We start from the raw sequence: 12,072 nt of genomic DNA, 5'->3' as shown, positions 1-12,072 counted from the left end.
CTCTGTGATCGTGCCTTTCAGCCACCCTTTCCCCCTCCTGCAATGCTTATGTTGCTCAAATACCGAAGAAAAGAAGCTAGAGCAGGCGAGCTAATGGCAACCAGCAACCTTTGGACCTGGTCTGATGGAAGGAAATCCTATTATGTGTTTCGGAATCCCTCAGAGCAGCCGCAGCCATGACCACACAGCCGGTAAATCCAAAGCCCTGCGCTCTTTGGAGCCTTCAAAGTCATCCTGCTGAGAGTGTGAGAGCGAGGAAGTGAGGGTGTGGGTTGAGAAGGCAGAAAGATCGGACAGGAATGGCAAAAAAAGAATATATATATATACAGGATATATATATATATATATAAATATATATATATATAGAAACAGCAAAATGACTCCTCACTCTGCCTGTTGCCCATGGCTGACCTTGAGTTATTAAAGTTCTGCAAGCAGTGAAATAAATTATTCCCTCATCTTTGATCCACGACGAAATCCTATTTGCCATTTCTGACACAGATGATGCTACAGATTTGCGTGTGAGGGTCCAGCGTCAGTCCTTAGTGGCAGGGTTCAAAGGGGAACTCGGTGAGCCCGCCGTGGAGCTCCACCGATTCCTCCGACCAGGACATGATGTCACCGACGAGGTGGCCCGCGCAGGTCGCCTGGCTGTAGATCTCGTTTGGTGTCAGGACTCTGGACCAGAACTGAAGATCTGACAGCTCCCCCATGAAGGACTGAGTGACGTCGAAGCGGCCACCCATTGTGTCCTGTGGACAGCAAAGAAGAGTTTTTGTTGAGATTTGAAATGTGAGAGGTAAAAGTCCAGAGAGGAAAGTCCGTCTGATACAGCACATATTCAGTATTTTGCCCTTCACAATCAGATATTGTTTTTCCTACCTGCTCCTGCCCCAGGATGAAAATCCCCCCTGGTTTGATGGAGTGCCAGGGTGACAGGTTTTGCCCCGAGCCTTTCTTCACCCCATCCTGGTAGGCCTCCCAGACGCCATCACGTGTCGACCACGTCACACACACGTGATGCCATTTCCCGTCTGTCATAGTTATGGGCAATGTCACCGCCTAAACACACAGGTGGAGAGAGAGACAGGTAGAGAGGGACAGATGTGAGAACAAGTCATCCATATTCCACTGGGACTCCGCAAACTTACTACAGTTCATCACGAATGTGGCTTGAAACCTTTTTTTGACTTGTGACCCCTTGAAATAAAAGTGTCTTCTTGCCTCTTTATAAGAAGCTGCCTATGTCTGTGAGGTGTGATTTCTTTCACCACAACCAGAATTTCAGAAAATGTTAAAGGTCCCATATTGTATAAAGGCAGATTTCCGTGTGTTCAAGCCCTGCAAACTGTCCACCCTTGCAGGATTTGGTTTCTCTGAGTTTTTACTTGAAATCTGCTATATTTTTTATTGGATCACTCAGAAAACTCAGAGCTCAGAGCCTCCTCTCTTCTGATTGGTTCACCAAGCTGTTGTTACTAGAGCTCCAGAGGGAAGCCAGAGAGAGGAGATGTAAAACTACACTGAAATGGTTTTTGGTTCTTAAAACCACAAATATATCTTCTTATGGATCAACGCTCTCATCACATCATTTTGAATGATTCATTTTGCACCAATGAAATTACTTCAAAGTAATTAATCATGAAAGCAAAATTTTACAAATAGGACAGATCTGTCTAAATGAACCTTATTTAGATAATAAAAAATAATACGCTTATTTAAATTGTAATTTGTGACAAAGTGGATAAATGAAGACACTTAGTCTGTGGTAAGCTAATGGGTTAATTGAGGCCTGACCTGACCCTACAACTCAGGACATGTCATCATGACGTAGGGGTGACAACAAAAGGTGCAGACTCCCCCGCACTGATGTCTGATGACTCACTTTTGATGAGATGAGCATCTACACAGAAACCAAGCTTTTTCTTTCTTTCTTTCTTTCTTTCTTTCATTCGTTCTTTCTTTCTTTCTTTCTTTCGTCAGGAAAGAAAAAGGCAACAGACCTCTTTACCCAATATCATCACAGCTGTAGACAGCTCTACACGACAGCGCTCACTGCTGTACGGGACAATATGAGAATCTCCTCAACTCCAGAAAATTAAAAAAGACTGAAATTAATCTTCATCCTGAAGATCGTTTAACTGTGTCATTGATCAGTTTGATGACTGCCAAGTGTGTGACTAGGAGAAAACAAACATGACAGTTTATCTCCCCAGCTAATGTCACTCCTACAGACAATTAGGCCAATCAATTACAATAATCAGATTAATTGCTTTGTTGATTTGTGCATGCTGTGCAGAGTACGGGAGCGAGGAAGGGAAAGAGTCGAGCATCTGTCTTCCGTTTAGGGGAAAAAGGTATCAGCCTTTCAGGGAATGAAAGATTAGGAGGCTAATAGGACAATTTAATCATTTTCATGTCAGCAATGTGTGTACAGGTTAATGTCTCGTTAAATTGTTAAGTGTCATTCAAACTCAGATTTACACCAAAAGATGAATATTTAATTCTAAAATATTTTCAGCACTTCTGGGAAAGAATCTGTGCCATGAACTCCTTTGTAGCTCTTAGAATTCCCATGACCCCCTGCAATGACTGAGGGACTGAGGTTGACCCCAAGTGCTCCTTGTCAGAGACCAGACTGCGTGTTGGTGACATAAGAAGTTAGTGGATTAATAGTACATCATCAGTTTTCACTCATGAATAGAACCACCACAATACTAGATGATAAGTGATCAGGCCACATTGTGCTTTAATTTTTATTCCCCACAATTACTGTGTTTCCATTCCTTATTTACTTGATTTACTTACTTACTTTATTTAATGAAATATATACAGCGACAGTGGTCTATTAAATGGAGTTATATCAGCCTATTACCATCCAGAACAGCAGTTTACAGTTAGCAGAAGGCAAATATTGTAGCTGTGCTAATCAGTGTCCCCCTGCATGAGAAACTTGTTGGAGAATATACAAGATGTGCAATATTTTTGAGGTGTAAATTCATCTGAAAGTACCCTTTGTTGGCAAATGTGCAGCTGTGTCCGTGCCTATTGTTTGCTCTATGCATTATATGTCGGTATTTAAACTTAACGCCAGTTTATGCCACTCTTTATGTTACCATCAATAGGTGTCGACACACCATATAGGCAGCACTTTTATCAACAGTTTGGCACATCCCAGCCACAGTACCTTGAATACTCATCTCCACCCCCACCCTTTAGTGTGTGCATGTCACTGCCTGTCACGCTCAACTGACTGACCAGTGACTGAGAGCATAACATGACTCTGTGTAAGTACTGTGCTCCTGATTCTGAGGTCACCGACCTCACCTTAGAGCTCTGACCTCCACTGGTGAGATGATGCTGTCCTGTCAGTCTGAGCTGTGACTATCACACCTCACTGTGCAAGATTAGTAACACTTCTGTGGATGTGTGTGAACTGCATTATTACCTGATGTATCCTAAAGCTCAGAGAAGCAGCAATTATGACTGGAAAATCCCTCTATAAGAAATTCATAGAGAGTCTATAATCCTTTAATAAAGAGTACTGACCAATGTTTCCTGTGCCTGACCTGAAGTCCGAGTGCTGTGGCATGATATGGTGACAGATTGGTTTGGGTCATATGTGTTGGCTGTACATGACTACATTGCATTGCTTTTACCTTGTCGTTGATTAGCAGCTCCATGGGGTTACTGCCCCATTCGACAAGCACCAGCTCATTGGCTTGCCCTGGTACTGCGTAGGAGAAGGGAGTGCCGAGGCCTGGACCTGCCCCTGCCTTCAGCCACAGGCAGATGGTCAGGGCAAAGATCTCTTTGACCACCGGCCGCTTCATCCTGCCATACATGTAGTTGGTCCTCATGGGGAAGTCGAGCAGGAAAGCACTGGGACTTTTTAGCTTCTTGTGGTCTCCTGGTGAGACGGAGACAGCAGAGTTTAGATTCAGCTCAGTACACACTGTTCTATCACCAGCAGCTGGTTGAGGTTGAATGGTCAAAGACCTACTGTACATTCGTCGTAATAGTAACACGCAAGTAATGCTGGAACAGTCAGTTTGATTAGTTTACATACAAAAAAATACTTGGTCAGGTTCAGGAAAAGATCGTGGTTTGTTGAAATAAGTACTTTGTCAAAGTTAGGACCTTTGTCATCAAGGTTTTGGAACAGTCAAGGAAACTATTGGTTTCACACGGGAAATGAAGCGCAGTTTCCTGTGTGAAAGTCTTGTGTTCTGTCGACCCACCTCATAATATGTACCTTGTTGCTTTTATACTACATCACTGCACAGTCTCAAATGTAAAACAATCATAGAGTAGCTATGTTTGTACCGTGGTCATTGTTGCCATGGTGCAGTTGGCTAAGCACTGTTTCCAGTTTGTTGTGCGCGGTGCCTCGGGCACTCGGCTCTTTGCTGTTGAAAGGCAGTCGCCGTGGGTGATGATCGCTGCCGTGGTGGCTTTCATGGTGGTCGGTGCTGTGGTGCTTGTCATCATGGTGATCATCGTGGTGGTCATCGTGGTGGCCAAGTTCGTGGTGAATGTCTTGGTGATCAGTGTCGTGGTGGTCGTTGTGATGCTCATCGTGGTGGTCGTTGTGATGGTCATCGTGGTGGTCGCTGTGATGGTCGTCATAGTGACCGCGATGCCGGCCATGGTGCCGGTCATAATGGTGGTCATAGTGGTGACTTTGATGGCGACTGTGGTGACCACTGTGATGGTTGTACCGGTGGCTACTGTGGTGGTTGTTGCGATGGCTGTCATGGTGGTTATCATGGTGACCAGTACCATGGTGGTCATCATGGCGGGTGTCATGATGGCTGTTGCCATGGTTATCATCATGATGATCATCATGATGGTCATCGTAGTTGCTGCTACTGCGGTGGTCGTCATGGTGATCGTCGTGGTGATCACCGTGATGGTCTTTATGGTGGCCGTAGTCATGGTGATCTCGGTAGTAGCTGTGCAGCTGCTCCTCCAGGGCGTTGATTTTCCGCTGGAGGAGTTCTCTTAGGGAGCTGGAGTAGGAGCTGGAAGAGTTCCTCGCCTGTTGACATGCAAAACATGCGTCAATAATAATAATAAAAATAAAAATGACAGCCTAAATAGAGCTGAAGCTTCAGAAACTCTTCTGTGGGATTGAGTAAATTTTTACATAATAAAATAAATCATATAGTTTTAGAGGGTTATAAATATTCTTTGTTTGAAACTCTTTCTTACATGTTTGAGTTAGGACATATCTTTATGTCAGTGACATACATGGTTCATGTACTTAAAAAAAGCCTTTAGCCAATGTATTTATGCTGACCTGCATATCTTTTTTTAAACACCAGGTCCTGTTACCTTCCTCTACCCTAAACAATCGATCATAGTGTTTATTTAAGGTAGTAGACCAATTCCCACCCCGGGAATACTTTCAGCATCATATCCATCATCATTGTAATCATACCCAGTCCAGTCCTTATCTATGACACATCCAATAGTAGGACTTCAAATTGACAATGGTCACAATTAAAAATGACATTAATATATTAGTAAAATAAGTTAATTTAAAAAAAAAAAAGTGTAGGAGCTTTTTAGAAAAGAAAAAGAAAGAAAAGAAAAAAAAGAATCTTTTAAAGAAAAGCAATGAGCAGAAAGACACTGTACACATATAATTGTGAATTTTACAAAAAAACAAACAAACAAACAAACAAACAAAAGAAACTATACTGAGCTAACATATCTACACAGCTATCTCCATGACAACTGAACAAATTCCTTCTGCTGATGAAGACCATGTGATACTGTTGAAAGCTCTGGATAAAAGCAAGTATTTTGGACCTTGAGCTGGGATTGTTTGGTCAAACTAGTAATTCCAAGGTCAAGAATTGGACCGGAAAAAAATGAGAAAAAGTTTAGAGTCAGAATTTTTTTGCAGCAAATTTAGTGAAGTGAATAAAGAAGAATTGTAAAGCCCAAGCCCCCCTCCATCCTCTCCCTTGCTCATCCTTGTCTTCCTCATCGGCAAATCCGGCTTTGTTCCCTGCCAGCACATGCCATGATTAATAGCCGCGTCAGGGAGGATGAAGCTAATTGAAGGTGAGGCTGGCTAGCACCCTTCGGCGCGTGGCCAGAGGCTGGTGGCATAGACATCCTGTTTGAGGAGGGAGTGATGCAGGGTAAATCCTGGCTTCAATTCTGTTTTGTCTCACACCTTCAAAGGGGATTTCTGGCAACACTTTGCCAGAGTGTATTCTGAGACCACCTGCATTGATAATGAGGAATTCACAGTCCAGCGGACAGCAGGGTTTTAGTCTCGCAATGTGACACCAGCATCGTGGAAATGTTGAAACACAAATGAGACAGTAGACCCAACATTTAGTGGCTTTTAGGCATTTAGAAAATGCCTCATTTACAATCACATACTGATTACAGTGTCTGCAAAAGATCAAAATTCTGGGAGAGAAACAACAACACCTGCAAGAGTTCCCAGTGAGCACAGATTTGGTGTTTTGTGGTTTAAACTAAATTTAAATAAAGCTAAAAGTTCAAGAGTTTTAGATGTCTGGATCAGAGGTTCCTGACCTTTTTGGCTTGTGACTCTTTAAGCAGGCAAGGAGGGATTTTTCAGTAATGTTTATAGACCTGAAGAGGCAAAGCTTTCCAGTATTTTACAAGAGAAAAGCAAACATACATGTTGTAAAACAATTTTATGGAGAAACTGGGAACCACTGGTCTATTATATATATATATATATATATATATATATATATATATATATATATATATATATATATAACTGTAGTTTCAACAACATAGGGTTAGGGTTAAATAGATTTCATAGAAGAAAAAACTTCAGCATTTCAAATAAATTTGGCCAAGTTTTAACCAGTGAAACAAATCACCAAATCTATGCCTAATCAAATCAAATCAAAATGGGCTTGAAACTTTTTGTTGACATTAAAGACTAACACAGGCTATGGCTATAGCAATAGACCTAACACAAAAATATACATATAAAGTGAACAGTAAACACACATGTCAGAACTGATAGGAAAGATTAATTCCCTTTAACTGCTAACAGAAAAATAGCCTCTTTGTGTCATTGTTGTTCTGTCTATACTCATAGGCCTATACTGTATGATGCTTCTGTCTTGACCTGGTCTCCCTGAGGGAGAGAGATCCTTAATCTCAGTGGGATTAATCAGGTTGAATAAACATTAAATCAATGTTCATAGAACAGCAGTTTGATTTGACTGGCTGGTTTGAACCTTCCACCTTTTCCCACCTCCTCCTTCACACCCCCGTCCTCTAAGCTGCACTTGTCTCACTGCATTGGGTGATGTTTGGACACAGGGGTTGTTTAATGTCAGGGGTAGGGGCTAATCAACTTAAAGCAGCTTCCTGTTTGGGCTCAGCCTTGGCCCATGATATCCAAAAGAGAGATCGAGAGCCGGAACACCTCCAGAGCTTGTGACCCCCAATGACGCAAGATATGACCCCAATTAAGTCAAACCTTTGATAGGCTTCTGCCTCCCTACAGACTGCTAGGCCTTTCTGTACAGGCACATTACTAAGCATTTTAAAATATTTGTGTGGTGGAGAAAGAGCATATATACCGCAGAATTTACATACTATAAAGGAAATGCAGATTTAATTAAAAAAATTGAAAAGCCTCTATGGGAGACAGTTTGGATCATTAAACTTGAGAAAAAGCAGAATCATAATTGAATAAATATTAACAAAAATGAATGAACTGTTTGCAATTTTTGATTTGTTGAAATGGCTTAAGGTTACTTCAAACCTTAGATTGTCAACTTTTAAATTTTCTACCTCCTTTAACTCTCTGTGATTCCTTATTTTGTGTTTCAGTACTGCTGATGACACACTAGAGATGTTGTCATTTACATATCCTCCTTCTTCATTTGTCAGACACCTGCTATACAAAATGCCCAGTAACATACCCAAGCTCCAATGTGACCTATAAGTCTCAAATTTTTAACATTCAATGCGTGCAAACTAACATTGCCAAAGATACTCTTGTGTTTGCTAGGTATTTAAACTTTTAAGTCAGATTAGAATTGATTCTGACTTAACTGGTACCTTGTATCTGGCAAATAAAGGTTGAATTAACTCCTGTCTTCATCCCTGGTACTCGAAACACAAATGCATTGTCTTTCACTGTATCCGGTTTACCCATCATTCAAAAATGACCACCTTGTGTCCCAAAATCTGTCAAAAAGTCCATACCGAAAGTTACATTCAAAGTGTGAAGACTGCCAGGCATGACCTTAGGTTTGTCAGTTTCAGAAAGTTACAAAATGATGATGGATGATGCAGGACCGGCTGTCTGAATATCTGAAAATTTGTGTTTCACTGCTTTCTTACTGTCCGAGCACTTCTTTTAGAGTATGCAGAGCTATATATCAAGACAAAACCCAAACGTTTATTGTAAAATACCTTTGTATTAAATTTTAGGACTTGTAAGATACGAGACCTAAGTACCTTTGCATCTTTTGAATCTGATGTTACATATGACAGTGTACTAAGGTCTCCACTTTGCACTTTTTCTTGTATCCACTGGCACAGTTGGTCTGTATTTAAAACTACACTGTTGTACTTCCCCAACCGTGATGCATTGCACATTTCTACACTCACCTGCAGGTTCTCCAGCCTCTCCTTCAATGTCTGCAGGGTTTTGCCCGTCTGCTCGGGAGAGAAGGAGTTGTGTTTGCTGTATGACGATCCCTTCCTGTGGTGGGTGTCTGGTCTGTGGTTACCGTGGGAGTAGTGGTGATCATTGCTGTGATATGCTGAAGGGCCATGGTGTGGCGATGATGATGCGTGGTGGCTGCCGTGATGGCCGTGGTGGTCATCGTGGTTGTTGTCATGATGATTTTCATGATGGGTATCATGATGGTTCTCGTGATGAGTATCGTGATGGTTGTCATGGTGGTTATCATGATTACCAATACTATGGTGCCCACCAAAGCCTTCGCACAAGGTGAGCTTGGCAGTCAGCTCCCTGATGGTCTCCCGCTGGTCCAGGATGGTCTCCTTCTGCCTCACAAGGCTTTCTCGCAGATGTAAGATGGTGGCTTTGGCCTCGTCAGACATCATGCCTCGCCGGTTGCTGCCATTGTGACCGTTACTATGGCCGTTACTGCTGGGTCCATGGGGCACACTGGGTGGGGAATAGCAGCTGGGATCTGCGTCTGGGGGAATTGGGGTGCAAACAAATTTGGGACTAATGCCATAGCTATATTCTATACCAGGCAAACTGCCTGCTGCAGCTGCGCAAGACAGGAAGTAGCAGAAAATTAGAGAACGTAGGGGGAAGAAAGGCAGAACAAAACCCAAAGAGGCTCCAACCCATTGTTGGTTCCTCACAGACAAAGGCTGGAGACTCAGAGGACTGACGTCTCTGGCCATGTTTGATTGGAGTCCAAGTTATTCCTTGAAAAATGACAGTCCTCCCAGGCTTTAGTTTTGCTGTGACGAACACCATGAATGGAAGTCATTGGTATTGGATTGGAAGGTGTTGGGGCAAAGCATGTCAACAATAAAGATGCAGATAAAATCTTCTCCTGGGCAGCATAAATTCGTTTTAGAGGACAAGAAGCACAAACTCCAAGGCAGTAGTTCCAAAGCGCACAAAGGGTGCTGCCAAACTCTTGAGCTGTTCGCCTTAAAGACGACCCTGTGGGATCACGCAAGGTTTCTTGGCTTCATGGCAAGTTAACAGAGCTCGGCTGATGTATCCTGATAGGTTTGTCTGCTGCGACAGGGGAAAGGTTTTGGGCCACCTCCAGCCAGGTGATCTCTCTTAGCTTCAAGGACCTCCTGTGTTTGGCAGCCAGGAATAATCCCTTTAACTTTGGCTTCTAACAACCCATCAGATCCCAGAGGGCTCTTACCTATAGAACAGGGAAAGGAAAAACATGTAAGAAGAAAAGCTGAGACTTAATGGAAAGAAATGACATACATTTCCAGTTTTAAATAGCAACAATTTTAATCACAACATATTAGAACAACAAAACAAAAGATCACACTTGATAAATCCTTGTCAAGATGTGACTGCTTTGCATTAAAGGTGTGAAACTTAACAGAATAAGACTTAGAAAGAGGGAATCTGGGTCACTTGTTGTATACTGTGTGTTGTAAATGAGTAAGGATAGGTAACAGGGAAAGAATACATAAGTCAGAGGTGATCTTCATCGTAAACAGTTCATCTCCAATTATCAAATCACCCTTTCAGACTGTCAGCACTTCCTGTCTGCACTGAGCCAGCAGACTGTAGTATAAATTCAGTGACGCCAGCAGCCAGGTAGACAGCACTGAGGGGGAGGCCCAGTGGGGGAGGCCAGCGGGAGGGTCATCAAGGCGTCAGTGTAATCAGATTACAGCCAATTAATCCGCCCCCAAAACCACAGCCCAGCAATTCACATAATGAAAGCTGGTTTTCATTTGAAACGTGGGTGGGCATGTGGCGCTCAGTCACTCACACCAGAGCCTCATGAATCAGTGTCAGATCTCCTCCACCATCAGCCAGCATGTTGATTGGCTATTTAAAGGCAGTGAGGGAAGTCAGAATCAGAGCAGAGTGATCCTGACAAACATTTTGATGTCTCTGGTCGTACAGAGCTGTGTTGTTTATATATATATATATATATCCATCCATATATATTATACAGACACACACGCACATATATATATATATATATATATATATATATATAATATATATATATATATATATATACACATGTATAATCACATCATTCTGCCTAACTTGTGAAGGTTTCCTGACTGTATACAGGTATAAACACATATACATAGTGGAAACAATGGACACAGAAAGTCCATATTCTGTTCACTATCCAAGGAAATCATGGTTTTTGTGCAGATGCGACTGTTTCATATCATATTTGTGAGAGGAAATATGTTTCGATTTTAGAATATTACAGTTGAGGAAACAGAGGAACACTGTTGCTATGGTAAACGACATTTGTATTTACTTAATGCGAGCAATCTATTTAAACATTTCCTCTTAGACAAAAGGAATTTTCATAATACTAATGAAACAGTTAAAAAAAATCCTTCTGTGAAACAGCATCAGGTGAGTTTTCTACATGTTTGATGGGTCAGCCAGAGAGCGAGGTCTGAAGCCAAGAAGAAGATTTTTCAGAACACACAGGACACTGTTCCCCATTAAGCTCCTTATCTCCATAGTGTATCACCAGTTCAAACACCCACAGCACCCATTAAGTCTCAGACACTGGACCTTCTGTGACACTGAAAAATTACAGCGTTTGTCGTCTGTTCAAACAGACTGAACCAGACCTTCATTATAGAGGTGATAGGTAATTATGAAACACTGACAAATAAAACTTTTTATCGTTTATAAATGAAGACTTGTTGATGTGTCAAAGTGTTAATTAATTAAGAGCCAGTGACTTTTGTTCAACATAATCCTCCTGGAACTCACTACAAAGCGCTTTAAAAAATTAATTTGTTGGTACCTCTTGGTCATTTTAAATCCTTAATCTCCAACCTTTTAACTTCTGTTTGTACCTGTTTTAATTAATTTTCCTGTTACATTATTTATTAATTGTATTTATATTTGTTTGTTTTAATTGATGTTCTTCTTTTACCTTGTGTTTTTATTCTGTATCTTCTCTAGTTCATTGTAAATGCAGGCTTTGCCGTCAATGATTTTCAAGTTTAAATACAGACATACTAATAATAATAATAATAATAATTCAGTCTGTATCAAAGCCTGTTGTTTTTACATCAGATACATTTTCTGGGATGGAGGTCTGTACATATGTGATAGTCAAGAATATCTTTCTCTGTGTGACATACACTACGAGGATTTATCTTTGAAAACAGGTACTGCCATTTTGTATCTGTGGCTGATATAAATCTTTCATATTTTAAACTGCCGTGCCAAAATCTGTAACAGACATAATCTAGATCATCACGGGACACCACAATCTTCACTGAAAACCTTGTGTCTAATATTTAAGACAAGAAAAACAACCTGGTTTCATATGGTCCAAGGAGTAATTCATATTTGAATTGTCCAACAACACT

At 41.4% G+C, this 12,072-nt stretch overlaps 1 protein-coding gene across 1 annotated transcript; it reads right to left on the bottom strand.

The window, feature by feature from the left end:
* Positions 1-263: 263 nt before the first annotated feature.
* On the bottom strand, positions 264-9,462 carry LOC130183893 (homeobox protein 2-like). Its single transcript, XM_056399634.1, has 5 exons — positions 8,635-9,462; positions 4,327-5,041; positions 3,660-3,910; positions 883-1,062; positions 264-752 (listed from the first exon to the last, which is right to left on the bottom strand). The coding sequence occupies exons 1-5, from the start codon at positions 9,406-9,408 to the stop codon at positions 543-545; spliced, it is 2,130 nt and encodes a 709-aa protein (XP_056255609.1). The 5' UTR covers positions 9,409-9,462; the 3' UTR covers positions 264-542.
* Positions 9,463-12,072: the final 2,610 nt, after the last annotated feature.

Source organism: Seriola aureovittata, chromosome 16 (genome assembly GCF_021018895.1).
Source record: "Seriola aureovittata isolate HTS-2021-v1 ecotype China chromosome 16, ASM2101889v1, whole genome shotgun sequence".
NCBI lineage: Eukaryota > Metazoa > Chordata > Actinopteri > Carangiformes > Carangidae > Seriola > Seriola aureovittata.
This window is presented reverse-complemented; position numbering and strand designations above follow the sequence as displayed.

Bases quoted from the DNA above. Each gene is read 5' to 3' on its own strand.
- LOC130183893 (XM_056399634.1), bottom strand. From the start codon at position 9,408: ATGGCCAGAGACGTCAGTCCTCTGAGTCTCCAGCCTTTGTCTGTGAGG. The intron at 3,911-4,326 runs GTACAAACATAG...CCGTCTCACCAG, and splicing joins CCATGGCAACAATGACCACG to GAGACCACAAGAAGCTAAAA. The intron at 753-882 runs GTAGGAAAAACA...TGCTGTCCACAG, and splicing joins TCATCCTGGGGCAGGAGCAG to GACACAATGGGTGGCCGCTT.